We start from the raw sequence: 24,342 nt of genomic DNA on the forward strand, positions 1-24,342 counted from the left end.
GGACTGTGAAGAAGGCTGAGCGCCGAAGAATTGATGTTTTTGAACTGTGGTGTTGGAGAAGACTCTTGAGAGTCGCTTGGACTGCAAGGAGATCCAACCAGTCCATTCTGAAGATCAGCCCTGGGATTTCTTTGGAAGGAAGATGCTAAAGCTGAAACTCCAGTACTTTGGCCACCTCATGCGAAGAGTTCACTCATTGGAAAAGACTTGGATGCTGGGAGGGATTGGGGGCAAGAGGAGAAGGGGACGACAGAAGATGAGATGGCTGGATGGCATCACTGACTCGATGGACGTTGAGTCTGAGTGAACTCCGGGAGTTGGTGATGGACAGGGAAGCCTGGTGTGCTGCGATTCATGGGGTCGCAAAGAGTTGGACATGACTGAGCGACTGATCTGATCTGATCTGATCCAACTGAACTATTTCACTACTGTGAATGAGTGTGTGGGTATTAAGTCGCTTCAGACATGTCTGACTCTGCGACCCCATGGACGGTATAGCCAGCCAGACTCCTCTGTCCACGGGATTCTCCAGGTAAGAATATTAAGAGTGGCTAGCCATTCCCTTCTCCAGGGAATCTTCCTGACCAAGAGATCAAAGCCAGGTCATCTGCATGGCGGGCAGATTCTTCACCTCTTGAGCCACTTGGGAAGCCCATTATCATTGCTATCTATAATGTGAAAGATACTAAGATATTTAACATTATTTTTTTGAACTGTCTTCAAAATCTTAGTGTACAATTTATATGTATGATACATCTCAATTCAGACAAGTGTTCAAGAGCCACCAGAACCTCTTGGCTACCATAATGGACAGCCAAGCTCTTGATATTCAACTCCTTGATATTTGTTTCCATCCTCACAGCCACCTCATCATAATTTTATAGTTGGCTCAAAAAGCATACATCACCTGTCTACCAAAGGCACTTATTCACAAGCTGTTCATGAACATAAAGAAAAGGAAGTATGGAGAAAGTAGAAGAAATCATTCTCTTCCTAAAAGTGCTTTATATTGATTATTTTCTCTTTACATTTTCCCCACATTCTGGCAGAAAAATCTGTATTGGTTTGGTCATTTTCTTCCTCTCCCCTGTTTTTATTTCAATCCATTTAGAATAATTTTTTTTTCAATTAGTATCTTCGATTTTTAAAATCCACGAAGTTTGTAGTGAAAACTGAAGTTAGAACCTTTCTTTAAATTGAATTTAAAACCACCAAAATTAATGTTTTAGCACTCAATCTTATATACTTACACAAAAAAACACTCAATGGATTTTAGCACTCAATTCTATATATACTTACACAAGAAACCCAGCAATTTCTATGCTCATATATTGCATTTTATAAAAGCTGACAACAATGTTACAGGAATATAAAGTTACAGGTCAATTTATTTTATAAACAGAGATGAAAACAAAACCTAAACAACGTATGAACAAAAACAAATCCAGTATTGCTTGTGAATAATAATAGTGGTTTATTCCAGAAATTTGTGTTGGTTTTAAAAATGAAAACATATCAATATACTCAGTAACAGAATAAAAATGACATGTAATTATCTCAATAATTATAGACACAATATATGTTGAAAATTTTCCATTCAGTACATAAACTGACATCAGATAGAACTGTTATTTCCTAATACTGCATCAACAAAGAAAAATCTTTACCAAATGGTCAACAGGAAAGAAAGGATAAACTGAGATTCAGGAGAGACTTGGAGTACAGGGTATAAACTCAGAATGTTTAAGAGCTTGGGCGACGCAGAGTCATCGGGAACACACAGTTGCAAGGATTAAAATACGGACAAAGGGTTGTAGGAAAGTAATACTTAGAGAAGGTGTAGATAGGGAAGCCATGGTTGGTGACATTGTAAAAGGAGACTGTGCCAGCATCATAGTCTAAGAACACCCCAACTCGGCGAGGGGGCACTGTCATGGATAAGAGCAGGGAAGTGGATGATTCCTCGTAGGCTCTATATTCATGCTTGTGATGTAATCCAATCACCCAGTACCCACTTTGAGGCTGGTATCGGGAGTAAACATTCCGATTGTTTGCAAACTGGTTGAAAGAGAAAGCAGGTCCCATTGAATCACTGCACACCCCCAGGATCCAGTCAGTCTTCTTGGCTACATCTACCTCCCAGTAATGCTTCCCTGAGGAGAAGTGCTGAGAGCCCAGGACACCACAGCCGTAATGCTCTTCCAGATGAGATCCGGACAGCTGAGCGCCCACAAATCGCACCTGCCTCCGGTTCTTAGACAGGACAAGATTTAAGTTAGCCGTGTGTGGATTCAGGGTCACGTCCACTGTGGGAGAAAAGTACAGCATCAGCAGAGGATGGGTACATAGTCTTATGACTCTGAGAAGAGGAAACACAGATTATGAGTGGGAAGAAATGGAGCTGGGTGGTGGGGGGAATAGCGACACCTCATATCTGAGAGTGTGTGTGGCTATGAGTGGGGAGGATAAGCACACGTCAGCTTAAAGAGGCCACAGTTTCTACTTACCCCAGTAGCTCTGGACATCTGTCAGCTCTGTAACAACAAAGAGTCAATCACACCAGCATTCTCAGGTCTGCTGCCCTCCCTCACCTGGGTGAGGGGAGTGTCAGGGAATTCTCTACGATTGTGAACTGGCCACTTCATTCCCCTTTTAAGTATGAACCGCATCTTCCTCAGCATATTGTGTTGCTCCCTCTGCCACTGTTCCCAAATACCAACCATGCCCTCCATTCTTTTCATTTCCTACTACTACCATGATCCCCCATCCAAACTCTGTTTCCTGAAACTTCTCACCTCTAAACACTCGAAGCATCTTTTTCAGATCTGGAGCTCGAAACATACTCTTCAGCTTCGTGGGGAGAGCCTCTGGCTTCTTCAGGGTCCAGAACTCACTCCTAGAGAGAAAAGACATTATGAAACTCCAACACTGCTAAACTTGGGTGCCTCTAATTCCTGTGTCCCAGGCCCATTGGTGAACTTCAACATTCTTTCCTGAAGAAAATTAGCATCATTCTGCAAAGAGCTCCGGCATAGGAGCCAGAAGACCTGGACTAAAAACTAGCTTCTCACCATATGTGTACATGTTGATAAGATTGTCATGCTTTTTTTAATGACTGTGTAGTACCTATATCTGGGTTTCCCAGGTGCCACTAGTAGTAAAGAATCTGCCTGCCAATGCAGGAGATGCAACAAACACAGGTTTGATTCCTGGGTTGGGAAGATCCCCTGGAGGAGGGCATGGCAACCCGCTCCAGTATTCTTGCTTGGAGAATCCCATGGACAGAGGAGCCTGGCGGGCTACAGTCCATGGGGTTGCACAGAGTTGGACACGACTGAACATAAAGTCACAAAAATAGTATCTCTATCTGTATCTATATCCATTTATTAATATCTACACCACATCTTTATTCAGTCAACTGTTGACGAACACTTAGGATGCTTCCACATCTTGGCTATTGTAAACAGTGCTACAATACTGGGGTGCATGTATCTTTTGTACAGACTGGGGAATATGGCCAATATTTTCTAATAACTTTAAATGGAACAATGTATAAAAATATTGACTCACTATGTGGTATACCTTAAACTAATATAGTCTTTTGATTCAACTATAGAACAATTTTTTTTAAAGTTGATAGGATTTATCCCTCAAAGCCTCATTTTGGTTTCTTTGTTTGGTTTGTTGTTTTGTGAAACACAACAATTTTTCCTTCTTTGTCTGCATCCTAGAGACCGAATGCATGCTAAGTCACTAAGTCGTGTCCAACTCTTTGCAACCATGGACTGTAGCCTGCCAGGCTACTCTGTCTGTGGGATTCTCCAGGCAAGAATACTGGAGTGGGTTGCTATTTCTGCCTTAGAGGACCTTCCTGACCCAGGGATTGAATCCACATCTTCTGCACTGGCAGACAGATTCTTTACCTCTTGAGCCACCTGGGAAGCCCTGAGACTGTATAATATTAAATAAAATAATGGCTGGGAAATTTTTTGCTACCTCTAAAAAAGACACAAAATATTTAAAACATCAGTGACTTCTTAGAGAGTCTACAGGTATCTGTGTGGACAGGCAGAACATCAGGACCTGCTATGGGGCTTTCAGAGTTATCAGACAAGGGATTCCCTCTGAAGAGTCTGTGATTTAGTTCTTAATGTCTTACAGATGCCTAGGGAGAAAGACCTGCAGAACAGTCCCTTAGTCTCTGGGAATGTTATCTCAGTTGGAGAAAGGAAATGTCCTCACCTCCAGACCGAGAGTGAAAACTTCCAAAGGGACAACAGGCTCCACAGGTCACATGTCTGTAGGAGCCTCAAGGTACCAGGTATGTGGGCAACTTTAGGGGTCACCTTGAAGAATGAAATTCTACAGTATGTGATACAGAATATGTTCTTGTTCCAGGGCCAAAGCCACTTTTTTTCAAGACCTCAGTCTATGTTTTTATTGTAACTGAGAAAAATGCTAGTCTGAAGAATACTTGGTAGCAAGGTATGGATTGTTCCAAAGCCAAGAGAGAAAGGGAAACTTAAGCAGGGGTCCCTAGAGCTGATTCCTGAACCCTGAAAAAAAAATGCAAATGGAAAATTTCCCTTTAATAAAGTATATGGGCAAAGAAAATCACTGTGTATTTTTAGAGAGCTATAAAGTACTGGAATCAGGGCTGGAAGCAGGTATACAGAGGTTTGTTCTATCACAAGGTACAAGGTGAGTCAGTGATACTGTAACCCTTGATTAAGGACACCACCATCCTCAATTTGTGACCTACCACAAACCAATTTCTCCTAACATAGAAACCAAGCCATTCCCTTTATTCTGGAGGACCCCAAATTCTCATGCTAAGCAATTCAAGACACCACAGTCCTAAATCTTCCCTGCCTGGTGACTTTTTTCCCTTTCTCATTGACTGTAAGATGACTCTACTACAGGAGCATTCTACCCCTCCTAACAGGGTATAGGAATCTTCTGTCAACCCAAGAGAACCACCTCATGTTCTACACATACCTTTTCGCAACGTCACTCACATCCTAGAAAAGAAAGAGAGAGGTTAAGATAAGGAGTAATAGACCTTGTCCTCTACTACAGCCACATCCATGTCTATCATCCCGCCCTTACCACCCCATGATATGTTGGGGCTAGAGATGATCCAATATGGAGGCCACAAAGCAGAGGTAAGAACTCAAGGCAGACTCTCCCTGAGGCCCTATCCAGGCATATCAGGAAATGATTCAACTCACGCCATGGTGCATTTATTTTTATAAATGTGTGTGTATGTGTGTGATGTTATATATGTGCATCATCTATTAATTGCCAGGCACTGTGCCTGGTCCTAGATGCTCTTACATGACTAAGTCCTAATTTCTGTGATCTAGATGCTTACATTCCGGTTGCTGAGGATACAAGACCTTAAATGCGGCTGGTTCTCAAATCCCACCTCCCCTAACCCTCTAGGTTGCTTTGCTGACTTTGTATTTTTCTTGTGTATTTTCAACACACATACCTGTTGATGATGCTCACATTTCTTTTATATACCCCAGTACACAAGCCACAGGCTTCCCTAGTGACTCAGTGGTAAAGAATCTACCTGCCAATGCAGGAGATGCGGGTTCAATCCCCTGGGTCAGGAAGACCCCCTGGGCAAGGAAATGGCAACCCATTCCAGTATTCCTGCCTGGGAAATCCCATGGACAGAGAAGCCTGAAAGGCTATAGTCCATGGGGTCACAAAGAGTCAGATACGACTTAGTGACTAGAACAACATAAGCTACAGGAATCACAATTTCAAGATGTCTGAAAGAAATTTTACTTTTTCTGCAACCATAAAGTCTCCTCTGTTACTTTCCATCTTTTTCAATGACATCAGCATTCAGTCACCAAAGGTAGACAAAGTACTGTCCTAAAAAACTGATATTCACCACAACATCCCATCTTAGACCAAAGTAGTCCATTTCACACCCTTAACTTTTTTTAGCCACTGCTCTTTACTATCATCACCACCACTGCCTGATTCATTTGAGTAGAATTATCTCATGGCCTCTTAATTAATCTTCCTAACTTCTGCTCTATACACTTCAATTCAGTAGAAGAAAAGGCCAATGGTTTGATCTGTGCAATACAAGAATAACTATTTTCATAGTAGTGGAGCTATTTTTGGTTGTATCTTGTAAAAACACAACTCAAACTTGCTTGAATATGTAAAGTGGCAGATGTAGATTCAGGTTTGTAACAATTTTTTTTTTTTGGCCATATCACACTGCATGTGGGATCTTAAGTTCCTTGACCAGGGATCGAACCTGCACCCCCTGCAGTGGAAGCACGGAGTCTTAACCACTGGACTAGTCAGGGGAGTCCCAAGGCTGTATTAATCTTAAGGCATACTTATAATAAGACACTCAAATGATCAAGTCAGGATGCCACTTCATGCCTTTTCCTCTTAGCTTAGCTTTATTCTCAGGGTTCACATTTTGAAAGCCGCAGGTATGTGTCCAGCTGTCAAATCTTCATGGGCAACAATGTTAAACAGATACGAAAAAGAGAAGGAGGAAGTCTGTGATGGGCAAGTTCTGCGAAAATTGACTAAGATAACACTCTCGTTAAAATGACAATTGGCTGTTCTGGGTAGAAGAGTCGAGCAGGGGCCTCAACTATTAAACAAACTGACTATCCATTTGTACTTATGAAGCAATGTTTCCGTTTTGAGGACACTTGTAAAGGGGTTAGAATAAGTGGTGTTAGAAGCAAGCATTAGGGCAACCCAACATCAAAGATGAATAAAAAAGCAAGAAGAATAAGCTAAAAACATGAAATCAGAAGCAGTGAATGAGGAAAAGCTCCAAGAGGTGGAAAATAACTACCCCATGACCCCATGACCTCAATTCGAACTACCCCATGATCCCAATACGAACAGAGGTAGTGGAGGTGATGGAATTCCAGCCGAGTTATTTCAAATCCTAAAAGATGATGCTGTGAAAGTGCTGCACTCAATATGCCAGCAAATTTGGAAAACTCAGCAGTGGCCACAGGACTGTAAAAGGCAGTTTTCATTCTAATCCCAAAGTAACGCAATGCCAAAGAATGCTCAAACTACCACACAACTGTACTCATCTCTCATGCTAGTTAAGTAATACTCAAAATTCTCCAAGCCAGGCTTCAACAGTACATGAACCATGAACTTCCAGATGTTCAAGCTGGATTTAGAATAGGCAGTGGAACCAGAGATCAAATTGCCAACATTCGTTGGATCATAGAAAAAGCAAGAGAGTTCTAGAAGAACATCTACTTCTGCTTTATTGACAATGCCAAAGCCTTTGACTGTGTGGACCACAACAAACTGTGGAAAAATCTGAAAGAGATGGGAATACCAGACCACCTGACCTGCCTCTTGAGAAATCTGTAGGCAGGTCAGGAAGCAACAGTTAGAACTGGACATGGAACAGCAGACTGGTTCCAAATAGGAAAAGGAGTATGTCAAGGCTGTATATTGTCACCCTACTTATTTAACTTACATGCAGAGTACATCATGAGAAATGCTGGGCTGGAAGAAGCACAACCTGGAATCAAGATTGCCAGGAGAAATATCAATAACCTCAGATATGCAGATGACACCGCCATTATGGCAGAAAGTGAAAAAGAACTAAAGAGCCTGTTGATGAAAGTGAAAGAGGAGAGTGAAAAAGTTGGCTTAAAGCTCAACATTCAGAAAACTAAGATCATGGCATCTGGTCCCATCACGTCATGGCAAATAGATAGGGAAACAGTGGAAACAGTGGCTGACTTTATTTTCTTGGGCTCCAAAATCACTGCAGATAGTAACTGCAGTCATGAAATTAAAAGACACTTGCTCCTTGGAAGAAAAGTTATAACCAACCTAGATAGTATATTAAAAAGCAGAGATATTACTTTGCTAACAAAGGTCTGTCTAGTCAGAGCTATGATTTTTCCAGTAGTCATGTATGGATGTGAGCGTTGGACTATAAAGAAAGCTGAGCGCCAAAGAATTGATACTTTTGAACTGTGCTGTTGGAGAAAACCTGAGTCCCTCAGACTGCAAGGAGATTCAACCAGTCCATCCTAAAGGAAATCAGTCCTGAATATTCATTGGAAGGACTGATGCTGAAGCTGAAACTCCAGTACTTTGGCCACCTGACGTGAAGAACTGATTCACTTGAAAAGATTCGGATCCCTGATGCTGGGAAAGATTGAAAGCAGGAAGAGAAGGGGACGACAGAGGATGACATGGTTGGATGGCATCACTGACTCAACGGATGTGAGTTTGAGTAAACTCTGGATGTTGGCGATGGACAGGGAGGCCTGGCGTGCTGGGGTTGCAAAGAGTCAGACACGACTGAGTGACTGTGCTTAACTGAACTGACCCCAGAACTAGGGCCCAAGAATAAGTAAAGAAATGATTACTCTACTAGGAAAGACAGCAATTGGAAAGCAAGAAACCAAACAGAAAATAAGGAATAGCCTGAAGGTTTCAGAATGTCTCAAGGTACATCCTGCTTCAACTTAACAGTCACACTATTCACTCTATGAAGAAATAGCCACTCAGATTTCCACCTCAGTTCAAATCTCTCTATCAGATTTTTGGATTTGACAGCTTGCACTCTCCTAGTCTATATATACACAGAGACCGGAGTTCTTTCTTTGTTCTTCAAAAGCTCTGTTTGAACTTCTATTATAACATTTTCAATGATTCTGTCCTACAGAAGAGAGTCACAGCAAAGAAGAGCTGGTGATTACATAAAAAAATCTCTAAAGTACTTGAGTTTGGTTGTGTATGCCTGTGACTAACCTGGGTGAAAGGAACCTGACCAATCCCAACACAGCATCAGAGGTCAGTAGTACCAAGACTGAGAATTGATGCTATAAAATATCACTCACTATACAAGATCTTTGACATAGTACTGAATTAACTTTTGGACTATCCTTTATACATAGGAAATAAAAATGAGATAATCCCTTAGCATTTGTACTTTTAATTATCCTGTGCTTTATCCATGGATAAATCTTGAACTGTCTAATAGCAAAGAGGCACTGTATGATCAAAGGAAATTTTTTTATTTCCTCCACCAGGATAGGAGTCCCACATCAGAAGGGAAGGAGAGTTATTTTCTCTTGGTCTTGACTCTCAGATCGCAGGCCCCTTTCCTACTCTTACCTGCAGGAGCTCTGTTGCTGACCCCTGACAACGGTGCTCCAGGTCTGAGATGAGCTCTCTCAGGGACTGGCTCTGCTGGACCAGCTCGACCTCAGCTTCTGCTATGATGTTCAACCCTCTCCTTTCCTCCTCCTCCAGCTTCTTCAGCTGTCGCTGTTCCTCTTTGTCCAGGATGCTCCTCAACTGATCAAACTGTTTCTGGATCCTGTGTTTCTCAGGTTCCATCTGATTCTTAAGGAACATGGAAAAGAAAGAGGCTGCTAATCTGCTGAGCTGAGGGTCTCCTGTATAAGGAGCAGAGGGGTGGGGAGGGCAGGCTCCGCACTGGTTTCCTGGAAGGTCTCACTGGGTTGGAGGAACAAATGAGGGAGTAGGCCCTGCAGAACCTGCTCTTTCCTCCTGTTCTCCTTTCAGCTCTTCTCAGACCACTGGCCCCAGGCTGCCTTACCTAGGCTTCTAAGACAGAGACTTTGATTCCTGGGGGTGGTTCAGATTCTAAACATCTTCCCTAGCCGGTCAGGATTAGGCATCAGCCTCCTTTTCCAGTTTTCAACATTGATATAAGAATGACTGGCCTGTGCCTGACCTATTTTTCAAACTTTTGAAACTATAGGACAAGGTCCAGAATCCTTAATTAAGGGCTGCCAATGACTATGGTTATTTTCCCATATGATTGTCTTCAGAAACTTAGATTCCCTTTGATATGTTCATTTCTATTCCCCTTTCTCTCCCCCTTACTCTGCACCAAGAACAATACGCTTGTTTGGAAGGCTTGCAGTGAAGAACTGGGCAAAAGGAAGCTTATCTAGCCAAACTGGGGAACAGATAAAACCAGGTCTCCTTTGCCCTCAGCTCCCATGCCCTGGCTTGATTTCTGCTCCAGGACACCTTAAGAAGAATCTCTTACCTTCCAGGATATCCTCTTCTCTCTGATAACAGCTGCTAATTTCTCGGCTTCCTGCTGCTCTTGCCTCAGCTTCTTCAGAGACTCCTGGAACTTCTCCTGGAAGAAACACATCAAGTCAAGCAGGGTCAAGTGTCAAACTGTCTCAGTGCCAAGACATGGAAAGAATGGGGGAGAGATTATGCTGACCTCAGGAGATGCCAGCCCTAGAATGAAAAACTGAGAAGGTCAAAGTTACCTTTTACAAACAAGGGATGGAAACCAGTGAGAATAGGCACTTTCTGTTTTCTGCGGGGGAACCACCTGACCATGAATCACTTTAAGTTCTTTGCTCTCACTGCCAATATATCCCCTGCACTCAACCTGTGTAGCCCCCAGCTGGCCTTCAGCAGCAGTCTCTACTCATGCAGAGCCGATCGTGGTAAGCAAGACAGAGACGGTCTCTGCTCTTGGTCAGAAGGGCTTTTTCTAGGTTCACCCTCTAGGTAAATGGGAGGACTACAAAGAAATTAGATTAGAGCATAAAGAAAAGTTAAAATCTACCCAGCAGTCTGTTCCTGCCTGTCTTCCCTCCACCTGGGCACCCACCTGGTACTCCTGGGCTATCTCCTCCATGAGGAATGTGTGGTGACCACGGTGCTCCTGAGACCGCTCGCAAAGCCAGCAAATGAGCTTCCCATCCTCCTCACAGAAAAGCTGGAGTTTCTCTCCATGGTGCGCACAAAGAATCACCTTCAGCTGCTTCCCTGAGCCCAACACCACCTCCCTGAGCCTCTCGGCTATGTTGGCCAGGTGCCGATTGGGCCGCAGGTTCCCAAGCCAGTAGCTGGTCTGGCACACAGGACACCTGCTCTGCCCCTCCTGGCCAGGCATGGACTCCTTGTTGTCTGCAGTGATGCAGGCTTGGCAGAAGCTGTGTCCACAGTCTATGCTCAGGGGTTCGGTCAGGAGCTCCAGGCAGATGGGGCAGGTCACTTCATCTTGGATGTCCACCAGGACTGCTGAAGTCATTGTAGCCACTTTCCTGGCCTCTGCCTGCCCAGCCCTGACTTCTAAGGTGCTTCTTGTGTTTGGAATCCTGGGTAGATGGGCAAACAAAAAAGGATTTGGGGTAAGAAATGAGGGAGACAAAGGGAGGCTGACTGTTCTGGATAAAGAGGTCAAGCACTGGGGTAATGAGAACTTCTCATTCTAACTTCAAACATGTTCTTTGCCCCTGCCTCACATTCGACATCAATTTGTACCCTCATTATAGCAATAAAACAATTTCCTTTTACTCACTGGATAAAGGGACAATGAGATCCTGGAGAGAAGTGGCTTTTGGGTGAGTCTGTTTAACCTTTTCTCAGCCCACAAACACACATCCTCAATGTTCCAAGCACCAGAACATGCTGCTCCCTCAGGATGTTTGTACTTGCTGTTCCTACTGCAAGGAAGCCCCTTCACCCTGGTATCCACATGACTCTCTGACTTCCTTCAACTTTCTCCCTACATGTTTCCTTACCAGAAGGGTTTCCTCTGCCAAGCCTAGCTAAGGCACAGCCACCCACACCATCACTTTCCATATACTCAATGACTTTATTTTTCTTTTTATCACCACCTAACACATTTCTTTTGGGGGGCTTCCCTTGTGGCTCAGTGATAAAGAACCTGCCTGCCAATGAAGGAGATGCAAGTTCCTGGGTCAGGAAGATCCCCTGGAGAAGGAAATGGCAACCCCCTTCAGTGTTCTTGCCTGGAAATCCCATGGACAGAGGAGTCTGGTGGGTTATAGTTCATGAGGTCACAAAGAATCAGACATGACTAAGCAACGCTTTAATTGTCTGAATCCTCCCACTGGAATATAAGCTCCATGAGATCAGAGACTGTTTTCTTATTACTGAATGAGTTCAGTGCCTGACACACAGGTCCTCAACTTTCTTTTTTTTTTTGGTCCTCAACTTTCGATGAAGAAAACCAGAACCTCCTCATCTCTCCATAGATGATTAGATCTTTCTCAGTAGCTTCTTCACCTCTCTTTGCCATCATGCTGGCATGGCTCTCCAGGATTTAATCTCCAAATTCAAAGGTTATCATTTATTGGGAAGACACAACCACCTTCTAACAGAGCTTTACATAGAGCCCTTTCATCTCTCACGGTCACTTTCCCAGAAAAACCCAAAGAAATTACAATGACCACAATAAGATGATGTCATATCTTTACAACCAACACTTTTATAACCAGCTGTGATTTCAAAACCATATTCCCCTGCTTTATACCTTATAGGAAAACTATGAATAAATTATTTTTGGCCTTTTGATAAACAGAGAACCTAAGTGACTTTATAAAAATCACACAGCTTATAAAGCACAGAGCCGGCAACACTTCTCATGTCGAGTCCTAGTTCAAAGCTCCATCCTCAATCTTGTAACTTTAACCCCAAAGAAGGTGTGTGTGTGTGTTAGCACTTAGTTATGTCCGACTCTTTGCGACCCCATGGACTGTAGCCTGCCAGGCTCTTTTGTTCATGGACTTCTCCAGGCAAGAATACTGGAGTGGATTGCCATTGCCTTCTCTAGGAAAGATGGTGTTCAGTTCAGTTTAGTCGCTCAGTCGTGTCCAACTCTTTGCGACCCCATGGACTGCAAAGATGGTCTTAAGGGTGCTCATAGTCTGGCACTGACCTGGTGCTTTTGAGAAAAGACTTTACCAGGCCTGTCCAAAACTCTAGCAGGAGGCTTATGGGGCCCATGTGAATGGGAGAGGAAGAGACAGGTGGGCAGTTGAGGTCACACATGGTTTAGGGATAGGATAATTCATTGAGAGCAGACCTAGGCAGAAGCATGCAGGTGGGGTGTTTGGGACAGAAGTCTTATAGCATTTGGGGAAAGTATTTCAGAATCACTAATAGGAGAAAAAGATAAAAATGGAGGAAAAAGAGGAATGAAGAATTGATACCTTTAATAATATGGATGAGCTGTGAAAACATGCTAAGTGAGTAAAACCAAATACAAAAGATCACATATTATAGAACTCTTTTTATAAGCAATGTCTAGGACTTCCTTGGTTGCACAGTAGATGAGAATCCACCTGACAATGCAGGAGACACAGGTTCGATCCCTGGTCCAGGAAGATTATACATGCAGCGGAGCAAAGTCCATGTGCTACAACTGCTGAGCCTGTGCCCTAGAGATCACGTGCCACAACTGAGCTTGTATGCTGCAAGTACCAAAGCCCATGCACCTAAGAGCCTGTGCTCAGCAACAAGAGAAGTCACCACAATGAGAAGCCACAATGAGAGGCACACCAAAATGAAGAGTAACCCTCACTTGCTGCAACTAGAGAAAGCCCATGCAAAAGCAATGAAGACCCAATGCAGCATAAATAAATAAAAGTTAAAAATAATCTGGAGTAGGTAAATGTACAGACACACAAAGTAGATTAGTGGCTGCCAAGAGTTGGTGGGACGGGGACTAGAGAAGGACTACTGATGCATTTGGAATCACTTCGGGGGGGTGATGAAAATATTCTGGAATTAGACAGTGGCGCTAGTGAACACCTTTGTGATTTAAAAAACAACAACAACCTTATTTGTATACCTTGAAAGGGTGAATTTTATGGTATATGAACTATATCTCAATTTAAAAAAATCATATGACAGGAAAAAAAAAGAGGGAGAGGCTATCTTGTGACTTCTGGTTCAGAGCTCTCCCAACTCCACAGCTTTTACACAAGGCAGCCATGGGAAAAGACCTGAGTCAAGCACGGTGCTGTAGCTGATATGGGGAGATAGGGATGACTGAAATAAATCCCGTACAAGGAAGTGTACCACTCAGACTGTGAGCAGGAAACATAACCTCTTTTGAACACATAGCAAAGACAATCATTATTAATGCAAGCAAGTATGTACCCATGAAGGGACAGTGGAAAACAAAAAATAATCACAGAGACCATTTTCTGATTGCTTTTTATGTGAGAGGCAATGGCTGAACTTTTTATAGGCATTATATAATCTAATCCCATAATAACTCAATCAGATAAATGTAGTAACACTTTTTTTTTTTTTTTTTACAAATGTGAAAAGTGAACTTCTTAAAAAGATAGTCAATTACCAAAGGTCTCGGAATGAATAACTGATGAAGCAAAGGTTACAATCTAGTTTTATGCAAATCCAAACCTCAGTTGTTGTCTGGTCCTTAAAAGAAGAGAATGTTTCCTTTATGCACCCCCACCCCCAAGCATTACCTGCCAAGGCACTCAGATCACAAAGCTGCTCAGCTTGTTTCTACCCACTCCTGACTGGTGCTTGTCTCATTTTTCAGCTGTACTGATTCAGCATGATAGCTCCATTCTTCTGATGTCTGAAAGCATCCTACAGCACTTCCTAAGCTATCTGCAGGCTCCTTCTCCAGCCCTGCTCTGCTTCATTCCTCACGGCACATCCCTGGGACTCCATGCTTCCCTTTCCCTGACAGTATGAGATGAGAAGAGAAGGCACTGCCAACTCGGGTAACACAGATGCAGCTCTGAATCCTGAATTTGTCTGTCTCTGGTTCTGGAACACTGGGGTAATTCCTGATCTGAGAGGTGATTTTGTGAATTGCTGATGACAAGTCCTCCCTTATAGCACACTTGTCATAAATTACCTGAGCCTGTGTAGAAGAGTCTCAGTAAAAACTGGCTGTCACTACATTTATACCACCATTGCCTGCCAATCCCTTAGTGGTCTGCCCTATTACCATGATGAAAAGAGCCTCTTTCATATTTTTACCAGGAACAGGGATACAGCAAAATCTGATGAATGGATAGCTCTATATAAATATATATATTTATATATATATATATATGTATTATTTTATTTATTTACTTTTTTGCTGGGCCTTTTCCCCTCTTACAGTTTTATTGAAATATAATTGGAATAAAGTACTGTGTACATTAAAGACATAATGATTTGAGTGACATTACAAAATGTTTACCACAAGTTGAGTGAACATCCATCATAAAAAAATAGATGAAGGAAAAAATATTTTTTCTTTGTGATTCGTAGGATTCACTTAAGAACTTTCTTATGTAACATATAGCAGTGTTAATCACGTTAATCATGAATGCATCATTTTCTTACCCCTTTCATATCTTCCTCCTACTTTCGGACCTAGGGGGAAAAAATCCACTATCTCAAGTCATTTACAAGATTTAATAAGATGGCATTTAAGGACAAGGTGAGAAAGCTGGACCTGGCCTAGTCTTTTTTCCATGGCTCACATAAGGGTTAGTTAGGGAAGCTAGTAGCTTCTCTGATGAGACAACTCAAGATATTGAAACTGACCCTAACTTTATTTTTTGTCTGTGCTTAATTAATATAGATGTCCTCATTGAAAAATATCTTCTCATTCTTGAAAGTTTTCAGTCATTAAATTATATTAGTGTTGTCTTAAATCACATAATTTTAAAGAAATTTAAAAGTATTTATTTATAGTGTTCCAGCATTGAATCACGGAGAAGGCAATGGCAACCCACTCCAGTACCCTTGCCTGGAAAATCCCATGGATGGAGGGGCCTGGTAGGCTGCAGTCCATGGGGTCGCTAGGAGTCGGATACGACTGAAGCAACTTAGCAGCAGCAGCAGCATTGAATCACTCATTGGAAACCACATGTTCCACTTGCCTATATAGGAATGGGCCTAGGAGTCTAGTTTGGGTCACCAAAGAAGAGCCAGCTGACAAAGACACTGCCTACTTGAAGGTACACTACCTCTGATTCCAGCTGTGACCCTCATGTACAAGGTAGGCCATAGCGTGACTTGAGTGCAGATATAATTCTATGTTTCTTAACTGGCCCCCAGCAAAGGTGGATGTATACTGTGTACAACATGCTCAGTGTGGGCAAAATTTAAGAAAACAAAATCTGTTAGCTAGGCAGCAGCAGGGAACTGATGGAGTTAAACCAAGGTATGCATTGTTTTGCAGAAACCATTGCAAAAAGATGCAAAAAGTTTCAAATACCAGATGTTTCACAAAGGTTACAGTGCATTCCAATCAACAAGATAACCACAGCGTGAGCAAACCACCAAGCACCTGTTTGCTCGCCATTTTTGGCAAGCTAGAGAAACCCATACTACATGGAAGATCAAGCCTGCCATTTCATGAATAGCCATGCACCCCAGACACAAAACTTCCCTGATCCTGCTGTTCAGAAAGACAGTTTTTGAGAGCTTCTCCCTGTCTCCTTACTTGTCGCAAGTAAGAAACACTTCTACTTTAATCAGTAGTTGGTGGTTCATTGGCTATGCACCCCAACTGATGGACCCACTGAATCTGGTGACAGGTCCTGTAATTGACATCAATTTTCCCCTCTTGAGAGTGTAATAAGATTAAAAAAATATCAAGTTGCCTACCAGTAACAAGCCCTTACAGAAGTGCCTGAGAAAGTGCTCCAGACCAAGAAAACAATCTGTGAGATAAGTAAGGTGAGTACAAGGCATTGCTAGAGATCTAGTGAGCTAAAACCATGACCTCAGTGCATATTACTAGACAATAAAATGGGCGTACTGATATATACAACAAAATAAATCTCAAAAGAATTATGCAAAATGAAAGAAACTAGACAGCAAGGATAAGGTGCTGTATGATTTCATTTATATGAAATCCTAAAAACGACAAAAAAGTCTACTATTTGAGAACAGACTAGTGGATACCAGGGCCCGGGGCTGCCAGAAGGGGATAAATTACAAACGGACACAAAAAAGTATGGAGGATGATGGAAATCCCCTATGTATATCATGACTGTGTTGTTTGGACAACTATATATGGTCAAACCTGATGGAATTGTAGGCTTATTAAAACTGCCAACTTATTAAATGTAAATGACAACTCAGTAGAGCTAACAAAAAATAGAAGAAATGCAATGAGAAAAACTGAGGCTTAATTTTCCGATCTTCTGAACACAAGTTAGAAATGTGTTGTCAAGCACGGTAGCCACATGTGGCTCCTGAACACTTGAGATGTGGCTAATTGGAAATAAGATGTATAGCCACATCTCAAGTGCTCAGGAGCCACATGTGGCTACCATGCTTGACAATACATTTCTAACTTGTGTTCAGAAGATCGGAAAATTAGGCATCCAGTCCCACCACTTCATGGGAAATAGATGGGGAAACAGTGGAAACAGTGTCAGACTTTATTTTTCTGGGCTCCAAAATCACTGCAGATGGTGACTGCAGCCATGAAATTAAAAGATGCTTACTCCTTGGAAGGAAAGTTATGACCAACCTAGATAGCATATTCAAAAGCAGAGACATTACTTTGCCAACAAAGGTTCGTCTAGTCAAGGCTATGGTTTTTCCTGTGGTCATGTATGGATGTGAGAGTTGGACTGTGAAGAAAGCTGACCGCCGAAGAATTGATGCTTTTTTTTGAATTGATGCTTTTGAACTGTGGTGTTGGAGAAGACTCTTGAGAGTCCCTTGGACTGCAAGGGGATCCAACCAGTCCATTCTGAAGGAGATCAGCTCAGGGATTTCTTTGGAAGGAATGATGCTAAAGCTAAAACTCCAGTACTTTGGCCACCTCATGCGAAGAGTTGACTCATTGGAAAAGACTCGGATGCTGGGAGGGATTGGGGGCAGGAGGAGAAGGAGACGACAGAGGATGAGATGGCTGGATGGCATGACTGACTCGATGGACGTGAGTCTGAGTGAACTCTGGGAGTTGGTGATGGACAGGGAGGCCTGGCGTGCTGCGATTCATGGGGTTGCAAAGAGTCGGACACGACTGAGCATCTGATCTGATCTGATGTGAAGTATAAAATACACACTGAAGATATGGTAAGAAGCAAATAATCTGGTAAGAAAGATTTGGTAAGAAAAATAATCTAAAACATTTCATTAATGGATTTTAAAATATTGATTACATTGTTTAAATATATTTGGGGAGCATGAAGTTAAATATATTAAAATAGTTTCTTCTAATGTTTTAATGAATCCAATAGAAAAATTTAAATTATATATGTGGCCCTATAATTCTATATAACTTTTCCATCTAATGCTCTACTTGAGATATTCAAGGCAGAGTAAGATTCTTGAACAGAAAAGATTATGTAAGAGTTGATGTCTCTTGTTATGAAGTTGAACCTGGGGAATGGAAGAAAACAGACTCAGCTAACATTCAGTTATAAGGGTTTGCGTGAGCCCCGCCCACATCCCATTAGGCGCTTCACCAATGGCTACTGCTCAATGCAGCCCAAATGACACAAGAAAAGCCAACAGAGTCCCATGTCTCAAGAGCTGTGTGGGTGGCAGAAAAATGAGTCCCGCTGTGTGAGAGCAGATACCAGAGCCTAAGGGGAAGAGCTCTGAAGATCAAATTAGCAAATGAAAGTCCTACAGTCCGGTCCAGCTCTTTAGGACCCCATGAACTGTAGCTTGCCAGGCTCCTCTGTCCGTGAGAATTCTCCAGGCAAGAATAATGGAGTGGATTGCCATGCCCTCCACCAGGGGATCTTCCCGACCCAGGGATCGAACCTGCATCTCTTGTGTCTCTCCTGTATTGACAGGGGGTTCTTCACCACTAGCAACACCTGGGAAGCCCAAATTAGCAAATGAAAGAAGCCAAATCCAGGACTGGGTGGAACCAATTACATCAGAAGCAGCCTCCAGAAAATGGTAAAGTGGTCTGCTAACTTGCCTCACTGGAATCCAGAATTTCTGGGCCTCAGAGAGACCAATTCAGTATCTGCGTTTGTATAAGATCTCAGGCGATTCGTATGCACATTAACTCCTCAGAAGCTCTGCTTTCCTCCCAGGTAATTGCAATTTAGGGTGCAAAATAGAAAGGGGTGACGGTGGGTGGGGAATGGCAGAGAATGAACTGATACTTAGATCTGAAACATCTTTTAGAATGAAAGCTCACAACTCGATATTAAAACGGCTTTCAGAGTAAAAGTCAGTAAATCGGTATTCTTTCCAAAATTTTGATTTCATACTTTTCTAAGGTAGGCATTGAGTTTGATTAATATTTTGAGTATTTACGATTTTTTCAGGCGCTCTCCTGTTTAAACTTCTGCCTCACTTAAACCTCACCAAAACTCTAGAATGTAAATATGACGCTGTTCATTACATAGATAGAAGAAGCTGAAGCTGAAGCAACAGGTAGGAGGCACACAGGCTGGGTCTAAGTGTCCAAGACCGACGCTGAGCCCAGGCACGCTGGCCACAGCTGCTATGCTCCTAACCACACATTTTTGTCTTCATCGACAGATTAAACGCTGTCTCTAATCTCGCTGAGCTCATTCACAGTGAGGATGAGAAAGAAAGTATCTGTATCATGAGCCCCACAAGGGAAGGGACCCCATTTCTTATACCGCCCTGTCACTTCAAGTGACAGTAAGTGGTCCAGCCACAGAGGGCAGATATCTCCGCGTGAAGGGCACGTAGAGGCTTCAGAGAGTCAAGGCAAACGAAAGGTTTTTAAAATAGTCTCTGAAGAACAGACTACTCTCGAAAAGGTCTTTTTTCCTGAGCTCGGTGGGGCGCCGCCCTGCCCGCTATGGGGAAATTGCACGCAGCCCGCAGGTCAGACTGAGCGCGTCCGGAAGGCTCATCCCCCAGCTCCCTCTGGGAGGAGTCAGGGCCTCAGGGGTGGAGGGGTGGGGGGTGGGGGCAGGATAAACGGTGCTCACTTCCTGGAGCAGTAAAGTTGAAGATGGGGGGATGGGCTGCTGACCTCTGGATCCAAGCCAGTCCCCAGGTCGGCCGTTATTTCCTAACGTCATTCCCTAACAGGACTTTCAGAGGTGACTCCCCGACATCCTTTAGCTTCCAGAATCAGGGTTTCATTATCACCACCTTTACACAGGCGACTCCCAGCTCCAAAGGTGTGTCTTCCTCACTCCCTTCCTGAACTTGAGTCATCTCAAAACTGCAGAGGTCTCCCTCACTCGGCCTCCACCCGCGAACACCCCCAACCAACCTGTAGGACGGGTCAAACTCTGAACACTAGTGGGGACAGCGGCGGCTGGCCAGAAAATGGACTCGCTCACCAACCTGCAATCTGTGACTTGGATCAGAGCCGAGGATTTACAGCTGCTGCCGCCGCCACCGAGGCAGAAAGGCTCAGGGGGAAAGGGGCGGGGGCGGGGCCGGGGGGAGGAGATGCTGCTGATTTGTCCAGCGCCGCGTTGGGTCCTGCGCTCCAAGGCCGCATCCAGCTTCAAGAAGGCGGTTCCGCTTACCGGTTGAACCGCAAATGGTGAGGCCTCGGCCACCCTGAAGGCCAGGGATGGTACTTGTAGATTGTCTTCAGTTTGGCTTTCCGACCTCATGTCAGGGTTAGGATACGCATACCTGTACTCCATATTAAAATATCAATTAAAATGTCTGAATAAAAGTATTTATAAAGTTATACGAATAAGGAAAGGTAACAATTTGGCATTATAATGGCATGCTTTGCAAAAAGATCATTAAAGTTTATCAATTTAAAATTACAAATATAGTTGGAACTTGTATTACAGATATAACTTTGTATCTAATTTTAATTGATATAACTGAGAGACTAAATGTTTCTTAAGTCCTCAGGAATACAAGCAAGCTTTATGAAGCTTCGGGAACTTCAACTGTAGGGGTTTGATAGCACAGCAATTCTGAGAAGAAAAAAAAGGTTAAACTTTCTGCCCCAAGGAAACTGACTTGGTCTGGGAAGGCAGTTAGGGGAAGGAGGGCCTGGACCTATGAGGGTGTCCAGATAAAAGTCAGAGCAGAGGGCTCTGTGATTCAACATAATATTTTCTAGGTTCATCCATGTTGTATCTTGTATGAGTATTTTGTTCCTTTGACGCCTGAGTAATACTCTGTTGGATGGGTTTTTCACATTTTGTTCATCAGTTTTTAGACATTTGGATTGTTTTTACTTTTTGGCTGTTCTGAATAATGTGTCTATGAATTTTCTTGTACAAATTTTTTTTTTTAAATAAACATAGGCTTTTTATTTCTCTTGGGTATACACCTAAGAATAGAATTGCTGGATCATGTATTTACTTTTGTGAAGAAATTCTGGGCTGTTTCCCAAAGTGATTGTAATATTTTGCATTCCCACCAGCTTTGTAAGAAAGGTTTCAGTTTCTCCACATCTTTGCCTGTACTTGTTATTATGTTTTGTTTTCTCTTATAATAACGTGTGAAGTGCTATCTCATCATTATTTTAATTTGCATTTCCCTAAGGACTAATAGTGTTTATCATCGTTTCATACACATTACTATCTGTGTACCTTTTTTGAGAAATGTCTATTCATGTCCTTGATCCTTTTTTTAATTGGGTTATTTGTCTTTTTCTGAGATTTTCATATATTCTAAATACAAGTCTTTTATGAGTTCTGTGATTTGTAAATATCCTCTACCATTCTAAGGGTAGTCTTTTCATTTTCTTGATTGCATCCTTTGAGGATTAGATTCTTAATTTTGATGAAGTCCATTTTTTTTGTCACTTGTACTTTTGATGTCATGTCTATGAAGCTTTTGCCTAACCCAAAGTCATGAAGACTTTCTCCTATATTTTTTTCTAAAGATTTTATAATTTAACTCTTACACTTAGAGCTATGAGCTATTTTAAGTTCATTTTTACTGTGTGAGATAGAGGTTCTGTTTTATTCTTTTGAGTGTGGATAGCCTGTTGTCTCAGGAACATATTCTTTCCTCATTGAATTGTCTTGACATTGTTGGGAAATCTTTAAGGAGTTTTGTGTGTGTATGTGTGTGTGAAAGAGAGAGAGATGGTAGGGTGTAGTTGGGAATGAAATATTTTCAGTGTCTAAATGTTATGTAAGAAAAGATCACCTGGCAGCACTGATCAGGTTGAAGAGGTCTGGAGGTGACAGACAATGCCTAAATCCAGGGAAAATAAATGTCTAATTATTGCTTTAATTTGGAGGAAAATTGCTGAACTAGATTCTACTGAGTATAGATAGAAGACAATGAATTTGTTCATAATTGGTTTTCTCTTCCTGAAATTGATGACAAAGTGTAGGTGGAAATTAAGGATAAGTGAATCATGACATATAGCCAGATCTTTTGCTCTGTTAATGACATCTATTCAGAAGAAAAGGTAAAATTAAGAGATAAAAAATACGAGTAAGAAGAGAAATGTGAGCTGATATTCAAAGGAGCCCACTGAAGAAACATATTTCCAGGGAAAGTATCTTGAAGGAACAGAGCAAAAAGCCAAAAAGATAGTTCAAGAGAGCCTTGTTATTAAAGAAGACCAGTATCTAGCAAGGAATAGATTCAAAAGAAGGATGATATCTAGCTCAGGAATTAACTCAAAATTCATTTCATCAAAAGGTTTTTTTAAAACCTGAGGATTAATAAACCAAAGAGTTTATAACATTCCATTAAATACAACTTGCGTTTTCTTTTTCTGAATTGTTTTTCTTTTGAGAATAGCTATTCCAGAATTTCAAGGTAGAAGTTACACTGCTGCTTTTAGAATGTCTATCTTTCAAGTTCTCCTAACAAGTTTTCCTTGATCTTTCTTATTTCCTTCACTCTATTCCACATTTTTGAATCCCTACTTTATTCAAGCCCAATCCACTCACCCCCACCCCTTAAAAAGATATCTTCATGTGACTATAGATTTGATTTTTACACTTGAAATACAATTTATCACAGAGAAGTTAGTGAAAGGTGAAATATCTGCTTTACAAAGAAACTCTGAGACCCCCGATTTACATCGTTTGCCTAAAATTAACTGGCAGATCAGGTAATGAATAGCTGTTGTCCTGTAACGTATCTGCTCATCTATTTCCTATTGGGTGTGTGTGCTAAGTCCCTTCAGTTGTGTCTGACTTTTTGCAACCCTATGTAGGCACTGTAGCACATGAGGGTTCTCTGTCCATGGGATTTTCCAGGCAAGAATACTGGAGTGGGTTGCCATGCTCTCCTCCAGGGGATCTTCCCAACCCAGGGATCAAACCCGTCTCTTATGTCTCCTGCATTGGCAGGCAGATTCTTTACCACTAGCACCACCTGGGAAGCCCGATTAATCTATTCCATGGGGTTTGATTTTATTCTCTCACAGGCAATGGAAAATTCAGTTATTTGTATTTTGGATAGATCCGAGGGTGGCTGGATAGCTGGGGACTTGGAAATGCCCAATGCTGAAATCAAGGAGATCAATGACTATTGAAACAGTCCAGATGAAACTAAAGCAGTAGAGTGAAAATATGAAGGAACTGATAAAACAAGTTGCTAAGATGGAATGATTAGGCCCACTAACGGCAGCATATTGGAGGAAGGCAGAAGGAGGAATCTGAAACTGATGTTTTCTATTTAAAATTTTTGTTGAAATATAGTTAATTTACAATGCTGTGTTTCAGATGTACAGCAAAGTGATTCAGCTATATATATATATATATATGCTGTGCTGTGCTTAGTCTCTCAATCATGTCCAACTCTTTGCAACCCCATAGACTGTAGCCCACTAGGCTCCCATGTACATGAGGATTCTCCAGGAAAGAATACTGGAGAGGGTTGCCATGCCCTTCTCCAGGGGATCTTCCCAGTCCAGGGATCAAACCCAGGTCTCCTGCATTGCAGGCGGATTCTTTACCGTCTGAGCCACCAGGGAAGCCCATATATATAAATATACAGACAACACATATGTATGTTTTATGTATATATTCTTTTTTTACATTCCCCTCCATTATAGGTTATTACAAGATATTTAGTGTGGTTCCCTGTTGGTCCTTGTTGGTTACCTATTATATATACAGTGCTGCTGCTGCTGCTGCTGCTAAGTCGCTTCAGTCGTGTCCAACTCTGTGCAACCCCATAGACGGCAGCCCACCAGGCTCAGCCGTCCCTGGGATTCTCCAGGCAAGAACACTGGAGTGGGTTGCCATTTCCTTCTCCAATGCATGAAAGTGAAAAGTGAAAGTGAAGTCACTCAGTCGTGTCCAACTCTCAGTGACCCCATGGACTGCAGCCTACCAGGCTCCTCCATCCATGGGATTTTCCAGGCAAGAGTACTGGAGTGGTGTGCCATTGCCTTCTCCATATATACAATAGTGTGTATATTTTAATCCCAAATTTCTTAAGATTGATTTTTACATTAAGCCATTGGATAGACAGTGAAGCTGTTCACAAGGTGAGGAATTACGGAGACAAAGCAATTTTCTGGGGGGAAAAAATGCACATTTGTTGTTGTTGTTTTTTAAACCAAACTAGCATATCTTGAATATCATTCAGATAAGATTAAAAAACTGAGTTCCAAGTAAAATGTAGTCACTAGATTTTACTACAGATTTGTGAGTCAAC

At 42.2% G+C, this 24,342-nt stretch overlaps 1 protein-coding gene across 4 annotated transcripts; it reads right to left on the reverse strand.

Annotated features, from left to right (window-relative positions):
* Positions 1-1,450: 1,450 nt before the first annotated feature.
* LOC147357963 (tripartite motif-containing protein 6-like) lies at positions 1,451-23,291 on the reverse strand. 4 transcript variants are annotated; one of them, XM_086338397.1, is made up of 8 exons: positions 20,080-23,291; positions 10,649-11,138; positions 10,064-10,159; positions 9,157-9,387; positions 4,999-5,021; positions 2,796-2,896; positions 2,508-2,534; positions 1,451-2,306 (listed from the first exon to the last, which is right to left on the reverse strand). In XM_086338397.1, exons 1-8 carry the CDS (start codon positions 20,388-20,390, stop codon positions 1,744-1,746), a joined length of 1,842 nt encoding a protein of 613 aa, XP_086194523.1. In that variant the 5' UTR covers positions 20,391-23,291; the 3' UTR covers positions 1,451-1,743. The 4 variants fall into 4 exon arrangements, with proteins under 4 accessions (XP_086194523.1, XP_086194525.1, XP_086194524.1 ...); XM_086338399.1 differs by having other exon boundaries at positions 20,006-20,168; XM_086338398.1 differs by lacking the exon at positions 2,508-2,534.
* Between the last annotated feature and the right edge of the window lie 1,051 nt (positions 23,292-24,342).

Source organism: Bos grunniens, chromosome 15 (assembly GCF_055505025.1).
Source record: "Bos grunniens cultivar Pamir isolate PY7600 chromosome 15, Bosgru_T2T1.0, whole genome shotgun sequence".
Taxonomy (NCBI): domain Eukaryota; kingdom Metazoa; phylum Chordata; class Mammalia; order Artiodactyla; family Bovidae; genus Bos; species Bos grunniens.